The sequence below is a fragment of the Solanum verrucosum genome, unplaced genomic scaffold, assembly GCF_900185275.1.
Source record: "Solanum verrucosum unplaced genomic scaffold, falcon-dt-bn FXZP01000009.1, whole genome shotgun sequence".
NCBI classification, from domain to species: Eukaryota; Viridiplantae; Streptophyta; class Magnoliopsida; order Solanales; family Solanaceae; genus Solanum; species Solanum verrucosum.
Window position 1 is genome coordinate 1,783,053 of NW_026020231.1, and position 23,675 is coordinate 1,806,727.

General features: G+C 35.2%; 4 protein-coding genes across 4 annotated transcripts; 2 read left to right on the plus strand and 2 right to left on the minus strand.

The window, feature by feature from the left end:
* Positions 1-2,030: 2,030 nt before the first annotated feature.
* On the minus strand, positions 2,031-6,123 carry LOC125832390 (protein NEN1-like). Its single transcript, XM_049511534.1, has 6 exons — positions 5,819-6,123; positions 5,501-5,658; positions 4,750-4,796; positions 4,233-4,296; positions 2,925-3,556; positions 2,031-2,499 (listed from the first exon to the last, which is right to left on the minus strand). Exons 1-6 carry the CDS (start codon positions 6,096-6,098, stop codon positions 2,265-2,267), a joined length of 1,416 nt encoding a protein of 471 aa, XP_049367491.1. The 5' UTR covers positions 6,099-6,123; the 3' UTR covers positions 2,031-2,264.
* Positions 6,124-7,327: 1,204 nt separating this feature from the next.
* LOC125832241 (pentatricopeptide repeat-containing protein At5g66520-like) lies at positions 7,328-8,986 on the minus strand. The gene has a single exon (XM_049511389.1). It carries the CDS (start codon positions 8,984-8,986, stop codon positions 7,328-7,330), a length of 1,659 nt encoding a protein of 552 aa, XP_049367346.1.
* Positions 8,987-9,378: 392 nt separating this feature from the next.
* LOC125832395 (putative pentatricopeptide repeat-containing protein At1g74400) lies at positions 9,379-10,714 on the plus strand. The gene has a single exon (XM_049511538.1). The coding sequence runs from the start codon at positions 9,379-9,381 to the stop codon at positions 10,657-10,659; it is 1,281 nt and encodes a 426-aa protein (XP_049367495.1). The 3' UTR covers positions 10,660-10,714.
* Positions 10,715-14,070: 3,356 nt separating this feature from the next.
* Positions 14,071-23,649, plus strand: LOC125832386 (vacuolar fusion protein MON1 homolog). The gene is made up of 14 exons (XM_049511530.1): positions 14,071-14,932; positions 15,619-15,698; positions 15,842-15,913; positions 16,006-16,045; positions 16,465-16,566; positions 16,735-16,856; positions 18,583-18,715; positions 18,822-18,913; positions 20,282-20,363; positions 20,726-20,790; positions 21,015-21,317; positions 21,404-21,495; positions 22,458-22,522; positions 23,315-23,649. The coding sequence occupies exons 1-14, from the start codon at positions 14,423-14,425 to the stop codon at positions 23,408-23,410; spliced, it is 1,854 nt and encodes a 617-aa protein (XP_049367487.1). The 5' UTR covers positions 14,071-14,422; the 3' UTR covers positions 23,411-23,649.
* The last annotated feature ends 26 nt before the right edge of the window (positions 23,650-23,675 follow it).

A 23,675-nucleotide genomic window follows, 5' to 3' on the forward strand; every position in this document is an offset into this window, starting at 1 on the left:
ATTAACTTGTATTAAAAGTGCATACACAAATATTAAAGTTGAATTAAGCATGGATAAAAAATGTAACTAATGAAACATCAGACAATGATCTATAAAGTGAATTAAACTTATATCAATAATGAATTAAACAAGTAATCTAACAGTAACAAATAATAAACAACAAAAAACAAAATTGCATTAAAAGTGTATTACACAATATTAAAGTTGAATTAGAAGAGAAAATTAACAATAAATGAAAAACGTAACTAACGAAAGACAAGACAATAATCTATAGACTGAATTAAACTTGTATTATTCATGAATAAAACATGTATTATATGTGTCTTATAAATTATTTTAGTTTGTATCACCAAGAACATGAGTGATGTTTGCAATATGTATTACAAATGTATTGTGATATGTTATAAATGTATTACAAGTGTGTTACTTAAATTATTTTGGTTGATATCACTAAAAAAGGAGTGAAGTTTCTAATATGTATTATAAATGTATTGTTCGTGATTTTAATACAATTATGAAACATATCTAATACAACTTTAATACAATCGCGATACCGTTCCATAAACTTCACCTTTTTCGAGTTTCAATCTAATATTTCTCCTAAAATCAATTATAAACTTAACCAAACCCTCTTAAAATTGGGATATAAACTCCAAACGACATTTTCAATTATTTGTAGGAACAACCTAACCAAACTAATCACAAATTCGTAAAATTCAAATAATGAATTCAAAATTTGAATCTTTATAATGACCATCAATGGTGAACTCTTGTTTCTATAATTTTAAAGATTTGAAATTTCTATTTGAGAACATGATATTGTACAATTTTTTGATTTTTCTATTCCTCTTCTCGTCGTGTTTTTGGATAAAAATAGTGAAATATGGGCAAAAACTGATTTAAAAACAGTTATTTAAATGAAAATTTCAAAAAAAAAAAAAAAAAAAGAAGGAAGAGAAAGAATGACACAGAAAGAAACGATGAAGAAGAAGAAAAAAAAAGAGGAGGAGAAAAAGGGCAGAGAAAGAGACGAAGGAAGATAAACAGTACAATTTTTTAATTCTAAAAAATTGTTATATTTAGTTAGAAAAATTGTATTGCCATAGATGGTAAATATTTTTTTAATATTGCATATTTATGTGATTTACCCAATAATAAATGAAATGCATGTTTCATTATGATATCCATATTCACTGATGTCATAGTCTTAATGGACTTGACAAATAATTTGAAATGAGTGATATAATTAGTGTTAATGGCAAAGCAAAGTAATAATTATTATTTTTCTCTTGATACACTAAAATGGATAAGAAAAAATGAAAATATGTTTTTAATACAAGTAAAATTAATCGGAGAGAGTAATTTTCTAGACAAAATAATGAAGTTTTCTGCATACATCATTTTCAAGTTCTACTTGCACTTTTGTCATTTAACTAAGCTAATAAGTTTTTTCTTAATAAGTAGGTATTTATTTTCCAAGAGAGCTTACCAGTTAACATGTCCTTTTCTCATCCTTCATTTTCATAACAATTATTTGTGCCAATATGCCTTTGCCTTTCGTTCTTGAAAAAAGCTAAATAAAAGCAATTTAAAGTTTTTTGTGAGCTAGAGAACAAAAATGTACATAAACAATCATACAGCAGAGGACCACATGGTGGCGTGCGGTCACGTGGCCGTTTGAGAGACAAAAGTTACAAAACAATCAGATCACCACATATTATCTCACACTTGTACATGACATAATTCCATTAAATGAAAAATTAAAAGTAGAATTAGCAAAACAAGAAAAAGCTAATCCAAATTAGGAAAAGATGTATTATTTTACTAGACGCCAAGGTGAATTAAGTTAAATTATGGTGTACTAGTAGTATTATGATTGAGACATCATCCACTTCCCACAGGCAAGTGGCGTTAAGAGACAAAAGTTGCTCAACAACAACTATATACCTGGTGAAATTAGAGTATACGCAAACCTTACTCCTACCTTGTAAAAGTAAAAAGGCACAAAAGTTATTCAGTTGGTACCTAAAAAGCGAGTTAAGGAGTAAACATTGGTTGCTTCTATATTTGGAAGCGATTGATCTAAAAATCATTTACAAAGTCAAAGTATGACAAACCTTTCATTTTTCAATTCATCCAGCAAGAGACAGCAAATTAAATCTCACTCTTGACAGATTTCACACCGACTTTCTTGTGAAATCTTATAAACAGTCCAAGTTCAACCTAAGTTTAAGATATACAAGTCAAATCTGGGATCTGGTTTATCAGGTGGAATGGATAATCAACTTGTTTGCTACTAAGCGGATGCCAGCATTCTGTTGGACGTCATATGAATCCACTGAGAAGTAAGCATCCACGAACGTTCCCGCTGTTATCAAGGATTCCAGTTCTTCCACATCAAATTTACTAAAGATCACGAGCTTCTCTGTTGTGGAAGATTCTTTCTGGTATATCTCCGTGATCCAACGGAAAATATTGCCATCTATAACAGTTGGTAAACTGCATGTTTACACATATTAGAAATTAGCTAATAGCACAAGAGGACTATCATCAGTAAAAAGAGACTGCTTGCTCCGATAAATGAAGCAGGATTAACAGAGGATGTAAAATATCACATCGCCACTTTATCTGGTGTATTTCACAACTCTTATGTCCTAATTTATAATAAGAATCTTGGGATAACCATAAAACTAAAGAACTCGTAAGTAACTCATGTAGTGACTCGATCAGGATAAGGGCACATAATTTGTTAGTGACATATATCCACCCACCCTCTAACATTAGAAATCCTGAGGTGAGAAGGGATGATTTTTTATTTTTTTTAACATGAACTATACATGCAAGAAAATGGCAAGCATGTTACCTGGTCTTGGAAAACAAAGCATATTCACTTGTAGGAGGGGGAGAAAAAGATCTAAACTTACTTTAAACGGACAGTAGGATAGTTCATAAATCCAGGCTTTCTAGTTACCACAGGCCTCCACTCTGAGCTGCTACTTGAGTCCACAGATAGCTTTTGAGCCCGATCATCAACTACATCCAAGATTTTGCACAGGTCCGATGATGCATCAACCACAAAACTCAGTCGTGGCCAACCAGCCTTATTAACATACTTTTTACTAATATCAAACCGCACCTTCATTCGTCTACAACAAACTAGTAGTTCACCATAGTCGTGCAATACTTGTATCTTCTGAGACCCACGATAAAAAGGGATAAGACTTACAGAGACAGAAGGTATGGAGATTTCATTTGGTTCTAAGAAGTCAGTCCAGCCAATGAAGCTCTCAGTTGCAGTTGTGGCAGATCCTGGAGAATATGAACCAGATTCATCTTCCATGACTTCTGACAGAAGGGACTCTTCCAATTCGTCCATGTTAAATGGATTGATTTCTGCTGTAGATTCGACATGACTTTCTATCTTGATGCTTGGTGAGGGTGTATCTGCACTGAAGCCCGTCTTCTCTGGAGTAGCTCTCCCAATTGTTCGGCTTCTTGTAATAGCATTAGGAGACACCCAACTATTCTCTGTAAATATGTCTGGCAGGCTAGATTCCTGCAGCAAAGCCAAATTCATTACTCTGTTCAGCCCAAACAGAAGTGAAGAGAGCAAATAATATCAAATCTGAGTTCATAGAATGACAATATAACATCTACGTGAATGAATCCATTTAAGAACGAACTAAGCGTCAGAGGGCCAATGGAAGTACCAGAACCAAAAGGAATGAAAATACAATAGGATCCAGTCTGGGACACTGGATTAAAATTCAGACAAGGCTTAACTTTATTACTTGCAAAGCTTCAGTATTATCTAAACATTTGATGAATTAAATTTTGGTCAGTCCACCAAAAGCCATTCTAAGGGTCATGACAGAGGCTCCGCAGTCGCAACCTGTCCTTTGACTATATATCAACACATAAAGTGTTAAACCAGTCAAGTTGTGACGAGTTCTACATCATATGTTATCCTAGTTGTCAAACTCTTGCCTTTACCAGTAGTCAGCCAAAAGCCAACTCATATGGCAAGAAATTAACTTTCAACATTCTCCAACTTTTAGCGCGATGCACCTAATTTAGATGTATCCCACTCAATATTAATGGCTGTCAAAGGACCTGACAAGGAACAATGAGAGTAATGTGACAAGTAATTAACTTTAAACATTCTCCAACTTTATGCATCATCACCAAACATACAAACAAAAAACATTAGCTGTGATTGATGACTGGCTTACCATAAACAAGACAGTTGCACAGTACTTCAGCACTTCAAGATTCATTCGGACATCATCCAAACTCCTGAAAATAGTCGCAGGGAATATTTGCAAACTCAATATCAATTGAAAGAGTAAAACTCTTAATTCCACATAAAAGAAGCATCCAAAGTATCAAACGAAGAGGACATTACATTTCCTATAACAAGAGTGACCATCTCAATCCCTTGCTTCAACAGGGGCCAGAAAAAAGAATGCTAAAACAAGGTGGTAACTTACAGAACAAAGTTGAGGAAAACAAGAAAAAGAAGACATGAAGCAAACTGTATGAACATATTCTATTATGCTTATTTTAGTATACTGAGCAAGAACAAGCACATTGAGAAGTTAAAAAGAAGGAAATAAGCCTAGTCCACGTTGTCCAACCTACTAGTCAATAAAGGTACACAGCGGGACCAAAGAACATAAAACTCACGTTAAAAAAAATATTTTTCAACAAAGGGGAAAAGCACACACAAAAAAGGAAAAACTCTTTTACCTATGTATTTGCTGTCCAAGGCCAAAATAAGTAGCAAGAGAGGCCAGCTGATAAATGAAATTAAAAAAAAAAAAAAACCAATCAGCAGTCAACCCAAGAGAGTAAGAATTCATCACTTGTACCCTTGAGATAACATCCATTACCGTACCCAAAACTTAAGCAACCTCTCCTATTTAGCAGAAGTGACCTAAACTGCAAGTGCAAAATGTCCAATATGCAGTGTAAAGTATGCTTGCATTAAACACTCCTGCTTGTTTCTCAGTGTCTGGTATCTAGTGATGGATACTTTTCCAATTTTCTCTTTTTTTAACTTCCTAATAAAACTCAAACAAAGTTTGCAGAAATAGAAGTTAGAACAGAACTACAGTAATCCATTTTACTAACCTAAAAAAGTGAGATTTGGGAGGATGGAAATTATCACACTTCAAGTTTGAAAAAAGAAAACCCCGAAGGTGACAAAAGAAAGTATATGCTCCTAGATGACATGCTTCACAAAAATAGGGAAATTTATTAGGCTAATATAAGCACATATTGGATGGAGTATTTGTAAACAAAGTCTTTTATTTCTGTTTCCTTCATTGTTCAGTGGCTTGAATAGAGAAAAAGATGTCGATAACCATTGAAGCAAGCTCTTACCAAATCTGATGAAGAGAAAAATGCATCAACCACATTGATTTATTAATTAATTGATTAGTTCTAGTCCAGTAACTAATATTGCCTACTTTTCCATATAGGTGGAATATTTATATACCTTCATGTCACCAGCTCTCCTTCCAAATCTCTGAGTCAATAAGGCCAATGTATCAATAATTCCTATAGGCTCTGGTGCTGGCTTATTAATCCCAGCAAATGCTTCCCGTATCCGGTGACAATCAAATTTCAGTATATTGTGGCCTGCCCATATTCTCCCTGCACAAACAGCATAACAAGCACATTTGCCCTTTGCTAATAAGCCATCCAAAACTCAATTTATCGAAAATACAGCTCAAAAATACTGAAAATGAATAAACACTCAAATGGCACGTAGAAAGGGATAATAAACAGGGGAGCTGGATGGTGTAAAGCTAACCATGGAGAATGTCATAAACTTTGTCAGCGATTTCAGCGAAGGTGGGAGCAGATGTGACTGCTTCCGGGTTAATGCCGTTACAGCGAACAGAGAGGGTGGGAATGAGGGAGAGATCAGTGGGCCTTACGAGAGTAGAATAAGTCTCTTGCTCGACGAGCTTCCTTGGACAAACAAGAATAGCCCCAAACTCTAAGATCGCAAATCCTTGTCCGGGTCGGGTTGGTACAGTAGTTTCAACATCGAAGAAGGCAACCTCCATCCTCTCATCGCCCATCATCATCAACTCCGAAAATTAAAAACTAGCGAGGAAAAATGGTTCTTTCTTCCGGCAGGTATTATGGATATTAGATATGTATAGACGTGCATGAGAAATGTTTCACAGGAAGAAGAAGCTTCCTTTATTTGCTTACTGATTTTGCAGGTTCAAATTTTCTATTCATGGTCTATCCCGCCAACATTTTTATTTTCAAAATTTTCAGAAAAAAATAATTCATAAAATAAAATAAATGAGACCTAATACAGGATTTTATCACATATTTGTACACATTGGAATTTTGTGGAACTCTACAAAATGCGTTCAATTCGAGTTGGGACTCTACAAATTGTGTTCAATTCAAATTAGGATATTTGGAGGCTACTCAATTCTAAACTCTAGTTCACGCCTATATAAAAGGTACAAAATTCCACAAAAGTCATGAAATATTCATATAGAGGTCAAATTTAAATCATCCTAGGAAAGTAGAATCAAGACCCTTGAATCATGTAGGAGAGTAGAATCAAGGAACAAACAAAATAATCATGGATAAATCTTAGGAGAGTAGAATCAAAACCCTCAAATCATGTAGGAGAGTAGAATCAAGGGACGAACAAAATAATCATGAATAAATCTTAGGAGCGTAGAATCAAGACCCTCAAATCATGTAGGAGAGTAGAATCAAGAGATGAATAAAATAATCATGGATAAATCTTAGGGGAGTAGAATCAAGACTGTCAAATCATGTAGGAGAGTAGAATCAAGGGAGGAACAAAATTGTACCCGCAAACTTGATGAATAAAATTATGTTTCTTCATATTTTTTTGTGATTGTAATTTATTTTCTATCATTTTAAAATTTGTTGCAAACAATATTATTTCCAAAAGTAATTTGATAAATTTAAAATAGGTTTAATTTTTGGGCAGGGAGGGCATAACTGCTGAGTGCTGAGCCATATTCTTTGTTTAGAGCGTCAAATGAATTACTACTATATTGTTAGTAGTTCAAACGTGTATGCCTCACTAACCTGAACATTAGTATACCTCGACCTCACGTCTATCTTCCTTGTTTGCTTACAAATCTATATGAAGAAGCTTGAGATGTTTTCAAAATTTTGGGTAATGTCTATCTTTGTGAACAAATTCGGATCTGATCATATAAAAACTGGCTAATTCGAACAAAGAAACTTAGTATATCATTTTGTTCTCAAACTATTCAACTTGGTGAGACGGATCTATTTTCAAACACAATGTACATCAAACTATTAATTCCCCCTCCGAAATATTTTGCGGGTAACCTTGCAATTTGGCTTGACTAGTGAGCAGACCAAGCATCTCATAGACTGAACAAGCATGCTTGTGACTTAGGTCACTGGCCAGAAAATTATGAGTGGTACCGTCAGCTTCGATTTTGCTTTGACCTGGAGACTTTTTTACTCCCATTCCAAACATCTTCTGTCTCGTGATTACAACATCTTGCCACCTCTTTTCAGTTGCATATAGATTTGACAAGAGCACGAAGTAGCCAGCAGCTCTATCAGGTTCAAGCTTCACAGCCAACTTTTGAGCTATGCTAGAAGCTAGTCTCACATTTTTGTGTATCTTGCATCCACCAAGAAGAGCACCCCAAACAGCCTCATTTGGCCTCATAGGCATTGTCTCAACAAGCGCCACGGCGTCATCGAAAAGTCCAGCACGACTTAGCATATCAACCATGCATCCATAGTGCTCAATCCTCGGCTCGATATACCAAGTCTCTTTCATACATCTAAAGTATCGGTATCCCTCATTGACATAACCAGCATGACTGCAAGCAAACAGAACACCTAAAAATGTTATCTCATCCGGCCTAACATCATTTCCTCCCCAGCTTTCCATCTGCTGGAAAATAGTTAGAGCTTCATGTGCATACCCTTGTTTTGCAAAACCTGTGATCATACTGGTCCAAGAAATGGAGTTTCTTTTAGGCATCTCTTCAAATACTCGATAACCTTCCTCTATTTCACCACAACTAGCATACATATGTATAAGTGCATTGTAAAATGACACCAGCACCGGCTCATTCCTCAACTGTGAGGACTCAACAACACTTGAATGAATCCACTTCCCCAGATCTAGAGTTCCCAATTCAGCACACGCTGATAAAACAGCCACCAAGGTCACCTGATCGAATTCCACATGGTTCCTTTGCATAAGGCGAAACAAAGCTAGTGCCTGTTGACATCTTCCATTCTGCGTACATCCTGCAATCACCGTCGTCCAGGAAACAACATTCTTATCTGGCATCTCATCGAAAATTCTAATTGCCTCATCAACATCCCCATTTCTAAAATACCCAAACAGCAACGAATTCCAAGTCACAACATTTTTCTCGATCATTTCATCAAACACCTTCCGTGCATCATCAATGCAGTTTTGCCCTCTGGTAGTTGAATATAAATTAACCAAATTAGTCTGAACAAATACATTTAGCAAAGACCATTTTTTTACAATCTTCCCATGAACCTGCTGACCTTCCCTGAATAAACCCCCTTTTGCGCAGCCATTAAGTACATAGGAATATGTATACCCATCAGGCATAGCAGTTGATATCTCCATTTGATTAAAAAGTTCAATAGATTTCTGTGGGTTTTCGCGACGGGCATGACCCCTAATAATTTGGTTCCAAAGGGTGGTGCTTGGACTTCGAACTTGACTGAAAATATGGTCGGCATATTTGAGACTGTAAGATGTTAAGAAAGGAGAAAGTAGTCTTACAAGAATGAAATTTTTCTGGGTAAATCCATTGGTGATAACGTGGGCGTGGATTTGTGTTAGCTGTTTGATGGATTTGCAGCTCTGCAAGAGAGAGAAGAGTCGTTGTTGGAGAGCTCTTGATCCTCTCTGCTTGGCGGGAACTGATTCTTCAACTGACATTCAACCTCACAATTAATTGAAATAGGGTATCCTTTTATTCTAGCAACTCATTATTTGGACTTCGGTTTATTGACATACTCAGTGTAATTGCACAAAGTGGGATTAGGGGAGTGTATAGACTCTGCAATAGAGGGTACATAGAAGTAACAAAGTACAAGAAACAATGAATAGTAATACAATAACTACAACAAAATAATACGTGAAGAACAAGAAACGGAAGTACCTATTTTTAAACAGATGAAAGGCTAAAAAGGAAGCTCATTTCCATTAATTCAGACACTGTTGTAAATGAACATAGTAGAGTACAAAGACCAGACCTATAAGTTAAAACTTATAAGTTATAGCAGAGCTACTTCCTGGCCATAAAATCTAAGCTCTGCACATTGTGCCAAATGATAAGATTCTTGCATAAGGTGGCCAAGCCTTTTACAAGCGCAGCGCAACCCCTAATCAATCTCCCTAAACATCTTAAACCAACAAGAATTAATCTGAGTCTGAAAAGTTACCTTAAGTCCAATCCAATCAAGACCGTATTGTTGTTCTCTGACTTGCTGAGGAAAAAGATTTCTGCAGTAGATAGCTACTCTCTCTTGTATGTCATCAAAGCTTGTGCTAAGAAATCATTGGGAACTGAAGGGCAACAAACCCATACCCTTGTAATCAAACTCGGCTACGAACCCATCATTTTTCTTCAAACATCGCTCATGGATATGTACGCTGCAACTACAAATGTTGCTGATGTGCACACGGTGTTTGACGAAATACCCAACAAGAATGTTGTGTGCTGGACTTCACTGATTTCTGCGTATATGCGAAATCAGAAACCATACAGAGCTATAGAGATATTCAGGCAAATGCAAATGGATGGTGTAGAGCCTGATCAGGTAACATTCACTGTTTCCCTGTCGGCCTGTGCTGATATGGGGGCATTGGATAAAGGGGTGTGGATTCATGATCTTATAAGTCGAAAGCCGGAGTTTAGTGAGGATTTATCTTTAATGAATGCTCTGGTGAACATGTATGTAAAATGTGGGGATATCAGAAAAGCTATGTTAGTGTTTGATAATATTAGAGTTAAGGATGTTAGGACTTGGACATCCATGATTATTGGGCATGCATTACACGGCCAAGCAGAGGAAGCGCTAAGGCTGTTTTCAACATTGGAAGAAGAAAACAAGTTAAGATCAAGTCAAAGCCGAGGAACTAAGGACCAATTACTTGTTCCGAATGATGTTATGTTTATAGGGGTTCTAATGGCTTGTTCCCATGCGGGGATGGTGGAAGAGGGGAAAAGATATTTTAGAAGTATGATTGAAGAGTATGGCATAAAGCCCAGGCATTCTCACTTTGGCTGCATGGTGGATCTGTTATGTCGTCTTGGACTGCTAAAAGAGGCATATAGCTTTATTTTGGCAATGCCAATTCAGCCAAATGCAGTTATATGGAGGACCTTATTAGGTGCCTCTGGTGTTCATGGCAACGAAGAACTTGCTGCAGTGGCTCAGTCTAAATTACGTGAGTTAAACGCTAGTCTAGTTGGTGATGATGTTGCGTTGTCTAATATCTATGCTGCCAAGGGCATGTGGGAGGATAAAATAATGCTTAGATATGAGATGACACAAAGGAGAACTCCTGGCTGTAGTACAGTTGAGGTGGGGAAGTTGCATTCTTGAATGTTAGTGCAGAAAAAGTGATTAACCTTCGGATTAGTTTCTTGCTCACTTCATAGGTACATAAGTGCCAGCTTTTTATCAAGGACATTAAGGGTGTGTCCATGAAAAATATTTTGTAGGAATATAAGTGGATTTCTTACTTATTTTCTCGTGTTGCTGCTCCTAATCCGCTTTTTCCTACTCCGTCTCCTCCTCCTCCTTCGTACAATAAATTGTTTTCTTAGTTATTTAACGTGTAGTTAGTATTGACAAACTTCAGTTAAAAATCAAAAGGGTTGTTGCTCCTCTTCCACTTCTTCCTCCTAGTCTCCTCCTCCTCCTCTTATAATAGTCCAATCATTTTTGAGAAATCTCTGATTGGACAACTGAAATTATTTGAATAACTCCGAATATTGATCTTTTCGCCAAACTTCAAACATACGAATCTAAAGTTTGGGACACTATGTCAAACTTGACAAAAAAAAATTGTATTAACAAAATTTTGCAACTTTAGTCGCATATGTTTGAAATTGATTCCGAAATGTTGAGATGGCAAATAAGGGGGGGCAGGACAGGGCAAGGAAACACTTAAACGGGTAGTTGGGGGCTTTGGGTGGGGCAATTGCTTTTTTGAAAATCTAACTAGAGGTAGGATAGATGGCGGGCCAGTAGTGTTATACAACAAGTAATATATCTTTTCTTCTACTATATGTGATACAATGGCTATGATACATACTTCATGAAGTTGTTTAGATATATTTAATTTAATATCAGATACAATAATCATGCAACACGCCCATTCCATAGTTTAATTAGACGAATCAAATACAATATCAACTTTGTATAGGTATATGTTTATAGATTTTTGGGTGAACTACATAAATTTTACTACTTTAGATCCTAATTACTAGGATTCCCATTAGTTTTTTTATATTACTTTATATACCATTTTTTGGCCTTCGGATACATGTATCATGGCCGGTCAGATACATGTATCCATCAGATTTAAAAATCGAGATACACTATTTAATTGTTTTTGAATTAAAGATTGTAACTTATTTCCTTAATTAAAGAAGTAAATGATGGAAATTAACAACCAAAACGGATATAGAGGATTCTTCCAAATCAACTCTTACCACTTTTACTAAAAAATCAAAATCATAAACCGTAGTATTTCTGAAATTGTAAACTTCATCTTCTTCGTCAATACCTTTCTGTGTATCTTCAAGTTTTGAGATTTTTTTTTCCAAATGGTCAATATCACAGTATGATTGAGGCATTCGGATTCATGGCTCTCTGAAATCAAATACAAAAATTAAGAATCGATGAAACACAATTTAATAGCGCACAACTTGCCGACACTGATTTCTGGTCTTGACAACGTTTCTGGGCCCTCAAACAGGGAGTGCTGCTTTGTTTAGCCACCCCAGGAGGTGCTCCTTGGCAACCCATCTACTCCCACTCTATGTCAATTCCTCCTCGAAAGGAATGACACACAATCAGTATTATTGCTGCTAGAATAATATTGCATATCACCAAAAAATCAAAACACACTAAATTTGTCCATGGCTTTAACATTGACATATTTCATAACTATGAATTGAGTGTACACGCAAAAGCATTGAGATCAGCTATATAATGGAAGACAATTTAATTACAATAATGAAATTCGAAATGAGATGAGAATGAGATATTTTATGGAATTAAAAAGATGTAAATTCGATTGCGGGTTATATCCATTATGCATAACAATTAAAGATCAAAATTTTGGCCGTAGTAATAATGGTGAAATATCTTTTGAGCAAGATACATCAATTGTTTGAATGAGAGTTGAAGGTAGAACTGAAACTACATGTAATGCTATTTCAGATACATATATAAAATTTCATTCATTTCTTTTCCAAAAACACAAAAAGTGTATAAATATTCTTCTTTCTATTAATTCGTTTTTCTTTCTTTGAATCTTGATTTTTATATATATATATAATTTTTTTTTTTTTTTTTTACAATAATCAATCTTCATTTCGAATTATAACCATGATGGTGAAGTTATTTTTTAGCCAAATTCATCATCTTTTCGATTTGAAATTGAAAGTGCTAGTGCTGCAAAAATAACTTGAGATACAAAGACAATGAAAGCTTAATAATCAGATACATAGTGATATTATATCAAATACATTAATAAATATACTAGATATAACCAGAGAGGCATATGCACGCTAGATACATTAACATAAAAATCAGATACAAGACATTAACGATTTAGGTACATTAATAGAAAGTAGATACAAGACATTGGAGATTTAGATACATTAATAAAAAGATAGATACATAAAGATATTAAATGAGATACAGGAAAAACACACACTAGATACATAGGGCTATTAAAATCAAGGGCAACTAAAATCAAATACAATTCATAAAGTTTAGATACATTGAAATTACAATTAGATACATATGAAAATTAAACTAGATACATAATAAAATAATTTTACCAAGTTCTGGAGAGATGGCAAAGGGAAACTTGATGATAGAGAAAAAATATTAATGGTAATTGGATCATTAATTTTGGTGTTTAAATATAAAGATAATTAATCAATTCTAGTTTTAAGGGATTTGTGTATCTAATATGTATTTAAAATATATGGTATAAAATATTAAAAGTGGTAATATATGTAATTGTTTGAAAGTAGAGATAATATTAGTATATATGGTAGAGATGTATGTTTAGTTATGTAGTTTTTCCTAGATTTTTAAAATTTTATTTTATATAAGCATAAAGTCTAATCTATATACATTTTCTTAATAATGAGTAAACACTTAACAACATTCAGATACATGCTAAAAAAGTATAATTTATATACATTTTTATAAGATCTAGTCCACCTACAATAATACTGAATTTTTTTATCAGATTATACTACTGAAAAAATTATTATCTTTCAATTAAAATATATAACTAAAAAATGATAAGTCGATAGACGCGTGAAATTAAAATATATAATTAAAAATTGGTAAGTCATTAGACGCTTGAAATTCAAATATATAACTAAAAAATGATAAGTCATTAGTCGCGTGAAATTAAAATATATAACTAAAAAATGGCAAGTCGTTAGATGTGAAATTAAAATATATAACTAAAAAATGGTAAGTCGTTAGATGTGACATTAAAATATATAACTAAAAAATGATAAGTCGTTAGACGCATGAAATTAAAATATAAAACTAAAAAATGGTAAGTCGTTAGACGCGTGATTTACTTTTAAGTTTAGCGTTTTAGTTATATTCTATTTTTAAATACACATAATTATAACATGTATGTAGATGTGTTAGATACATGTCTAATGAACTAAATATGGTACTAACTGCAATTTTGAAAACACAAGATAAATCACGTAATTAGACTCTAAACTAATGAAATTTGTATTTTTGCTCTTTATAAATTTCAGATGTGTTTTAAAAATAGGGGTCCTCTATCGGCAATTTGTGCACTGTGCACTTTCCCCAATCTAAGCAAACAGCTTTATCACACTAAGCCCAAAGTGTGATACGGAACCCGGGTCCAACTGTTGCAGGCGCTCTACTTCGGCGAAGTCACCTACCGGTCAGAGAAGTGACTCGCTCTGTGCCTGAGGAATGGTAGGAAGAAATGAATACTGAATTTCATCTACTCCAACTTCCATGGTAGCTTAATCATTGCCTATGCTAGGTTAATTGTCTATCGTACTGAAATCCTGACGATTCTGTTACTGTTTTCGGTCCCTGGCCGTTGACAGTTTTCACTATGCCTTCCGATGCTGACTTATCGGACGATGATCGAAAACCTAAGGTTGGCCCTAGCGCTAATTCCATCGATCAGTCTTTGGACGCCATCGAGAATCAATTATCCTCGATTTCAGTTGGTCAATCCGAGTACGAATCCGAAGCCGACTCCGACGTCGAAATCAAGGAACCTTCGTCATCGAATCAGGATAAGCTGAAGGAGCTCCCGAATGGACTGTTGAATAGGAATTCCGAAGCTGATACTTCTGAGGAGCTTCCTCCTATCAATGTGGTTGAAGACGTTAGCTCTTCGGTACCCGTGTGGAGGAACAATTCCGAAGAAATGGAGGCTCCGGCAAGTCCTAGTAGCAGTGGCTATGCAGGTGAAAGAGGGAGTAGCAACGCTAGTAGTAGGGACACTGGCATTGAGGAGGTCGACGGTGAGATTCTTGAAATTGGCAATGGTGATTCTTTTGATGGAGGTTCGAACTCTCAGGTGCAATGGCTTCCTGGGAAACGCCATGGCAATGAGGTGAGTCCAACAGAAGCTAGTGAATGTGAACTCTTTAAGTAGTAATTGTGGCTAGTTTAGCAAATACTAAAACAGTGCTTTGCAATCAGGGAATTTTAAGTCTAGATAGTCTTTTAACACAGTAAGGTCAAACTGAGTACAACCTGTAGGCTGCAATAAGATTCAACTTTGTGACTACCTGTAGGATGAAATCTCACATTTAGATTTTAAAGGGCATGAGCAGTGGATGTGGTAGCAATTACGGTTTATAAGCTTACAACTTTTTTATATTTCCTCCTTATGCACACACTCTACTTATCAAGACTTCCAGCTGCATTTTCATCAATTTGATAACTGTGCAAATTAGAATTGTTGAGAAACAAGTCAAGGTATGTTTAAGAGCTCGCCTCGATGACAATGACAATCAAACAATATTTGATACGGCTATTTTGCAGAATATATACTGATGAGATCATGAGACTAATTTATATGCAACAACTAAAACGTATCTTCAGTAGCATTAAAAGGGAAGTAAAGGAGATCCACTGTTGATGCTATTTTGCAGAATATATACTGATGAGATCATGAGACTAATTTATATGCAACAACTAAAACGTATCTTCAGTAGCATCAAAAGGGAAGTAAAGGAGATCCACTGTTGATATGTTCAAGTTTATCTTTTGAGTCTTTTGATTGATGAAGTGCAGGATGATGCTTCCATTTCCTGGAGAAAAAGAAAGAAACACTTCTTTGTCTTGAGTCACTCGGGAAAACCAATATACTCGAGGTCAGTGTTAAAGCAGCCCCCCTCCAGAGTGCTGAATGGCATTTATTAATTAGAGTACTACTACTATATACTGTTGTCTGATTCTTCCTAATCATATTGCTGTCCTCTGAGATCTGTTATTTTATTTTATCATTCGTTTGAAGATATGGAGATGAACACAAGCTTGCTGGATTCTCTGCCACTTTGCAAGCCATCATTTCGTTTGTTGAGAATGGGTACTTCGCCTACCTTGTTACCTGGTAACCCTTCCTTTTCAGCAAAGTCATAGCGGGATATTGAAGTTTGCTTGATTGGTCTTTTTTTTCAGGGGTGATCGAGTCAACTTGGTCAGAGCCGGGAAACATCAGGTCAGTCTCTTTTGTGTTGAAATTCTCTATAATGCAACGATGATGGAACTTGTGCTTTCTTGCATGGTCGATGCCTCACCTTCTTTTATGATATTTAATACTTGGAAATTTTGAAGCTGCACGGGTTAGGGTGGATGTATATGTTCCTGCTTACTTCAGTTTCATGCTAGTCTTTTTTCTTTTTAAATGCTTGAATGTTATTGTTTAAAAATCGGCATTGAAGGAAAGAAGGAAAGAGAAGATAGCGATATGCTGTTTGGCTTTGCGAGTGAGTGACCACCTAGGAATATTTTGTAATTTTTGCAATTGAGTTGCAACATTAGGCAACTTAACTGGAAGCCTTTCTGCTTAATCATTTTTAAAATATGTGCTGCCTGATTTTCGTTTCTTGTTTAACGGATATTTAAGGCTTGTTTCAGGTTGTGTTTCTTGTAAAAGGACCTATTTACTTGGTTTGCATAAGCTGTACAGAAGAGTCATATCAGTCACTGAAGGGACAACTGGAGCTCCTCTATGGTCAGGTAAGCCAGTTTTTTTCTTTTTTGTTTCTTCTTTCGTTTCTTTTGATTGTTCAATTTTGTACTAATTGAGGTGCTGGCCTGGTCATAGTTTCCTTAGCATGTTAATTGACTGCCTGTTGTTCTGACGGATGGATGCAATTGCTCATGTATTAGTTGGTATCTATGCAGATGATACTTATTCTTACGAAATCTCTGAACAAATGTTTCGAGAAGAACCCTAAATTTGACATGACTCCTCTGCTTGGAGGAACAGACGCCGTCTTCTCTTCTCTAATCCATTCATTCAGTTGGTTTGTGTCTATGCTCTACCTTCACTCTCTTTCTCTCTGCCTTTATACTTATCTTCGTCGTGATACCTTTTAGGCTTTTACTTGTGACATATTAGTCTTGCTAATTGAGATATCATATACTTCATATACTTTGGTGAGTCCGGACTGAGGACAATTGTTAAATCTTAAAGAGTACTGAGACAATCTGTCTCCTTGGAACTCAAGAAATAACTAAGGAAGCTTTACCCATTTATTATAATCATATAATTTATCTACTATGGTTTGAGACGAAAGTCTTATAAAAACCCACTGGCAGTGTGACAATATGTCATGTTTTCGAGAGTATAACTAAGTAAATAAAAATGTGCTCTTTTAACAACTTAAAGCTTCAGATGTCAAACATGTTGTCAGGTAGGCAGAGGTCTTGGGTCGAATCTCATCTCCACTCATTATTAAAAAGAATTATCATGTGCTTGGCTCATGAAAAAAGAAACAGGATCGCACATGACGGGGCCTGTTGAGAATATAAGTAAGTAACTAAAAATGTGCTCTCTCTAACAACTTAAGCTTTTAAATAAGATGGTCACACATTTCAAAAGAAGAACTACTAAAAATATGTTCCTTAATTCTAATGACATATACTTTGTCTACTATGGTGTGAGATCGCAAATTTTTAAATCTCAAGAGTTCTGGACATTCTGTGTCATTGAAACTTTGGAGAACTTCTGGTCCTTATTTGTTAACTTGTTTTTAATTGCATATGGGAAGGAAATTTTTTATTGAACTTGAGAGATGTAGAAGAATTCAATGTAACAGACACACGATCCTCCTTCCATAAAGCTGGGGGTTGGGAGAGAGAGGAGAAATAAGGATCAGGAAAACATAAAAGTTGGAAGTTATTTTTCTGTGTAGGAACGACGAAAAAGTGAAAAGATTATTTTTCTGCCTACTGTTTAGAAGATTTTCTGTAATCCAGGGTATTTGACAATGCACAAAATTTATACTTATAAGTTATGGACAAGATGGTCACTAGAAAATATTTTACATTGCCAAAAAGGGAAGGCATAAATTTTTTATATGTAGCAAAAGTTCCGTTTCATCTCTGCTGAGTTCCTGTATTATCAGTTCTAGCTTTCTAGCATAATTGGGACCACTGTTTTTTTATGCTGATAGAAGAATATTGTTCTCTCTTGTCTAGCTACTCCCAGACCCCACTTTGTGGGATTTCACTGGGTATGTTGTTGTCTTGTCTAGCTACTACTTGTTGATATAGTAGATGTTAATGTTGTTTCCCTATAAAATGAACCTTATCATGAAAGAAAAACTAAAGTGCTGTCTGATAAAATTGTTTTATTTCCTATGAATACGCTGTATATTAGACTTGTGTTTACCCTGCAGTTGATTTAATCCTATGCTTCCTCATTTTTGTTGTTTCTCTTTTTTTTTAATCCCAACACTAACTATAAAAGGAAGCTTTTCTTTACCATATTTTTGATGATGTAGATATTTTACTATTTTTTCAACTCCTTCCAAAAGGTTCTGCTCAATTTTAAGATACAATCTGGATGTTCTTCGAAGGGGAAAAAATCTTGGGAAGCTTGTTGGTTGAATTTTCAGAATACGCTGTTCAGTTGACCTTGCTGATAATGCAAACTTTTTTACTTGGTTCTAATAGAAACTGTTTGTACCTGTGCTAATGATGTCATTACCTATACTAATATATTAGCTATGCTTATTTTGATTCCAGGAACCCAGCTAACTTTCTCCATGCTTACACATGTCTTCCACTTGCTTATACAACAAGGCAAGCTGCTAGTGCGATCTTGCATGATGTAGCTGATTCAGGGGTCCTGTTTGCCTTATTAATGTGTAAAAACAAGGTCTTGTTTCTATTTCTTATTCTTCTTTCAAATTGCACATTTCAGTGGTGCATAGGTTTCAGTATACTATATTGTCTAAAGCATTCTGTTTTAAGTTGATTTGCAGGTTATCAGTCTTGTTGGTGCACAAAAAGCATCTCTTCACCCTGATGATATGCTATTGCTCTCCAACTTTATTATGTCTTCTGAATCATTTAGGCAAGTTCAACTAACTTCTGATTCTTGTTTGGGCCATTTGCTTGTGAATCTGGTACAAATATTTGGAGACAATTGATAAGCTCATTTCGCACATGTATATGCATATTTTTGGTGCTGTTTAGCCTTATTAGGCTGGTAACTCGTCCTCAAAAGCAAAACCTTGTAGTCATATGGTCCATATTGTACCTGAATTTGCTGACCTTTTTGAATAGATGATTGGGGCAGTCAGTTATCGAGGCAGACGTGGCCTTTGAGGATACAGATGTTACTGTAAATGTCTGCGCTAATTTTAGTATATTTGTCCTTGCATTCTTGGTAGGATTATGTAGTAGCGTTTAACTAATTACTATTATGAAATTTCACATTACTTTATATGAGTCTAGTTTCACGTAATTAGATCATTTCTACTAGTTGTTACATTTCAAAGTTTCCTAGATTTCATTCACTTAGGTTTCATGTGCTTTGATCAATTCATTTCCGCAACAAAGGACCACTTTTTTCTTGAGGCTCCAAAACATTTATCTGACCGTCACATGATCTGGGCTACTGTGGAAATTTTCACTTTTATGCGTATGGTCCCTCTTGATTTGGTGTAATGACTCACCTACAAGTTCTCTCCTGGACATTTGTCTTGTGTCCTGAGGCAGCATGTAGCTAATGTATCTTTTGGCATAGCTAGGAGTTGTTTATCATCATGACATTGCATCCAAATTCTTTTCTTCTATTCTGTGTGGTTGGTGTTCATAATGCTTCTCCCTCTCATTGTTGCTTTAGTTTTTTCTCTTTTTCTGTGCCCCTTGTTCACTGTGAACGGTTGGATCATAGCTTACATAATAATAGTACTCCTCCGTTTCAATTTATTTGTCTGGTTTTGAATTGGCATGAAATTTTGAGTAAGTAAACAAGACTTTTGAATTTTGTGGTCTTAAATTGAAGATATGTCAAATGTACCAAAATTTCCTTTAATCATGTGGTCTTTAACATGTCATGTGGAAAGTTGGAACTAAGGAGTTGCCAAAATAGGGAAGAGGCATTCTTTTTGACAAAGTTAAAAGGAAAGTAGGACAAACATATTGAAACGGAAGGAGTATAATTTGATTGCTGAGAGATTATATTAAACTGAGTGATAGCCTAGTGAAAAGGACCTAACCTTGATTTGGGGTTCCTGTCACCAAGAGAGGAACTGGGAAAGGACCATTGACGATTCTTGGGCAGAGAGGATTTGGTGGTGGGGTTTCTTCCATGTTAAGGAAATGATAACAAAATAAATGATAGATCACATGTTACAGCCCACTCAAGGTCTGTATTCCATTTATACTTATTAATTTCTTGGAAGCTATGTTATAACACCTCATTGATGTCATGCAGGACATCAGAATCCTTCTCACCAATTTGCTTACCAAGATATAATCCCATGTCATTTCTACATGCTTATGTGCATTACCTCGATGTAAGTTGGGACGGTGCCAAATTACTCTTTAATAGTCCCCTTCTCCCAAAATGTTGTCAATTTCCCTTCAAAGGGTAATATTTATTACTTTGTACTACAGATACATTCTTACAAAATTTCAAATCTGTCAAAATCTATTATTTTATCTTTTATATTTTGGCTGTTCTTTTGTACAACTTAAATGTTAACTCTCTTATTCCATGCAATTCAAAATAAGACTGTCAGCTTAATACAGAGGAAGTATCTTCTGATGAAAGATTTTAAGTTAAATCTCTTTTTGATTCTTGATAGTAGGTTGTCTTACAATAATTCTAGGATTTTGATTTTTCCAAATTACCCAATTTTGGTGCTGTATATTGCAGGTTGACACATACTTAATATTGCTTACTACAAGTTCAGATGCCTTTCATCATCTTAAAGATTGCAGGTAAATCATGTTCTTTCATTTCTTTTTTTTCAAAGTACATTTGGTTCTGCTTTTCAAAGCTGAAGTTTTTTCTTCTGTTTCCATTAGATCTCTGAACCATGGGAAATGTGAGCCATGTATATCTGTTCTTAAATTCCGTCAAGAGGCATTAGCTTGTTAAACTAAACTAATTTTATCTTTCCCATAATAGCAATGTTAAGGCAAAGCTCTTATCTATCTTGTAGGATTCGTATTGAAAAGGTACTGCTGGAGTCCAATGTACTTAATGAAGTTCAAAGATCCATAGTAGATGGTGGCATGCGTGTTGAGGATTTACCTGCTGATCATGATTCTCATTCTGGAGCAGTCTCCCTTCATTTGGGTCAGCCTGGACATACTAGAGAATCATCAGAGAGATTTGCTGAAGCATTCATAGGTGTTGGGGGTCCTGCTGGACTTTGGCATTTTATGTATCGAAGTATTTATCTTGACCAGTATGTGTCGTCGGAGTTTTCTTCACCAGTAAATAATAGACAACAGCAGAAAAGGTATTACTTTAAGATCAAGTTGCTGTCATAACAAACAATACTTCTGTCTCTTTTCCCCCCTTAAAGACGAGATCTTTTATCTGCAGGTTGTATAGAGCTTACCAGAAGCTTTATGCATCCATGCATGACAAGGAAATTGGACCGCACAAAACTCAGTTCAGAAGGGATGAAAATTATGGTACGTACTTTGGCTGCTTCCCCTGCTCTCCTCTTAAGCTCTTGAAGCATGAAGACCTTTCTATTTTCTTCACCTAATTGAATGTTTGCATATAATATTTATGGCAGAAGTAAGCTATTAATTAAACAGTTAACATGAATCAGTGTTGACAGTCATTTCCTTCCTAGACGACTCTTGCTGTCAGAGAACTACAGCTGACATGTCACTGCTGCCTTTTTTGATTGTTGTCACAGAAATTTTTTCCACCATAACATAGCATACAAAGTTAGTTAATTGAGGTCCAAGTTGCATAGATAATCTGATCTACTTATCCTAAATCTTATTTTTTTTCAAATTTAAAATAAGTCTATAGAACCTAGATCTATCTATCTTTCTACTTGCATAGTACTGTAGAGCAGGTTAATTTTCTTGTCAAAGCTTTGAGGTTGGCATGAGAAGTCTTTGGGTTAACACTGACAGTTGCTGGGTGAGATGTCAAAAGAAAAAAATCATTCTCCTATTGATTTTTATTGTACTTCATGTTGCTGTTGGTCGTTATTCATGAACAAGAAAAGAATATAAATCTAGTGAGTCGTAATTGCAAGAAAAGTGTGATCCCTTGCAAGTTTGCAGGTAATTATTTAAAAATACTTTTCATACTTGTACGTTGAGCCAATTCTAAAAGCTAAGTGCATAGACATAAGTAAATGAATTGTTCTTGTTGAGGATATATGTAGTAATTAATTGGCATCATTATTCATATTCCTTAAAATTGGAATTCTTTCAGGAAGGTGTTCTCTATAATTAAGTTCAGTTTTCACTTTTTTGGTTCCAGTATTGACCCTTATTTTATTTTAATTTCTTTCAATGGTTACTGAATTTTGGGTTGGGAATTCAGAAACATAGAAAAAACGCCTCATGACATTGTCACATGATAATGTTTTAGTTTCTCTTGGGATAACTTCCTTACCTTTTTCTTGCAGTTCTACTGTGCTGGGTTACTCAGGATTTCGAACTTTATGCAGCATTTGATCCCCTGGCAGACAAGGTTTGATTATTTATTTGTTCTTTTAAGCCTGTTATTTGTCTTAGTGATATCCTGAGTGTCACTTTTATTTTTGAGAGCTTTTCCACCTATCATTTTATGGGCAGACAAGGTTTTATTATTTATTTTGTTTTTCTAAGCCTATCGTTTGTCTAAGTGATATCTTGAGTGTCACTTTTATTTTAGAGATTCCACCTATCAATTTAATGCTGTCATATATGCTAAGATGTGACTCCATTTGTCTTTGGTTGAGGAAGGTTTGGACTATTCATTGGACAGTTTAGGTATTGAAACTTTGGCAATTCAAACATGAAGACCAATGAGATTTAATAAACCTTAGTTCACTTCTGTTCTGTACTGTAGTGAGCTGGTTACCATTTATAATAACACATGAGATATGTTAATCGCTAGGCCATGAGCCCTAGCGATTGAAATCAAAATCTCACTATTTGCTCAACAGAGAGAATCCACCCCTAAATACATGTTAACTTATTTTTTATGCATCATTGTCAAACAGCTATTATTTGAGATGTTATTTCGGGACTAGCGTCAGTTTACTTACCACAATGAGTACTATACTGAAATTCTGATAAGTACGTCAAAGCTGATTTTGTCTATTCGAAACTTCAATAGTGTCTAATAGTTTAAGCTTCATCAATGTGCTTGACATGTGGGGTATTATTCACAATAGTGATCCTATGACTTTTCTTATGCCAATTATTTGGGAATGTGAGCATTGCACTATTTACCTGTGATCTTACAGTTTTTAACGTTTGGTAAATTTCCACCTTGCAGGCTCTAGCTATTAAGACTTGCAATCGAGTCTGTCAATGGATCAAGAACATAGAGAATGAGATTTTCTTGTTAGGAGCCAGTCCTTTTTCATGGTGATTCTCTCCATGTTTATCTTTTCTCGAATTCCTTATAATAAGTTATTGTTGCCTCATTTCTGTAGGCTTCCAATTTTTGTGGTTATTTAGAAAATGCCAGTTGTAGTTTAAAGTTTGGCTGTCAAGATATGAGTTGTCTCACTCTAGCCGTCATTTTATTTTCTCTTGTACAATTTATGAAATTTTGTACCTTTAATCTGTATCAAAGGTTTATTGTGTTCTATATATACCATCTTTTTTAATTCCTGCAGTATCCAACATCTGAA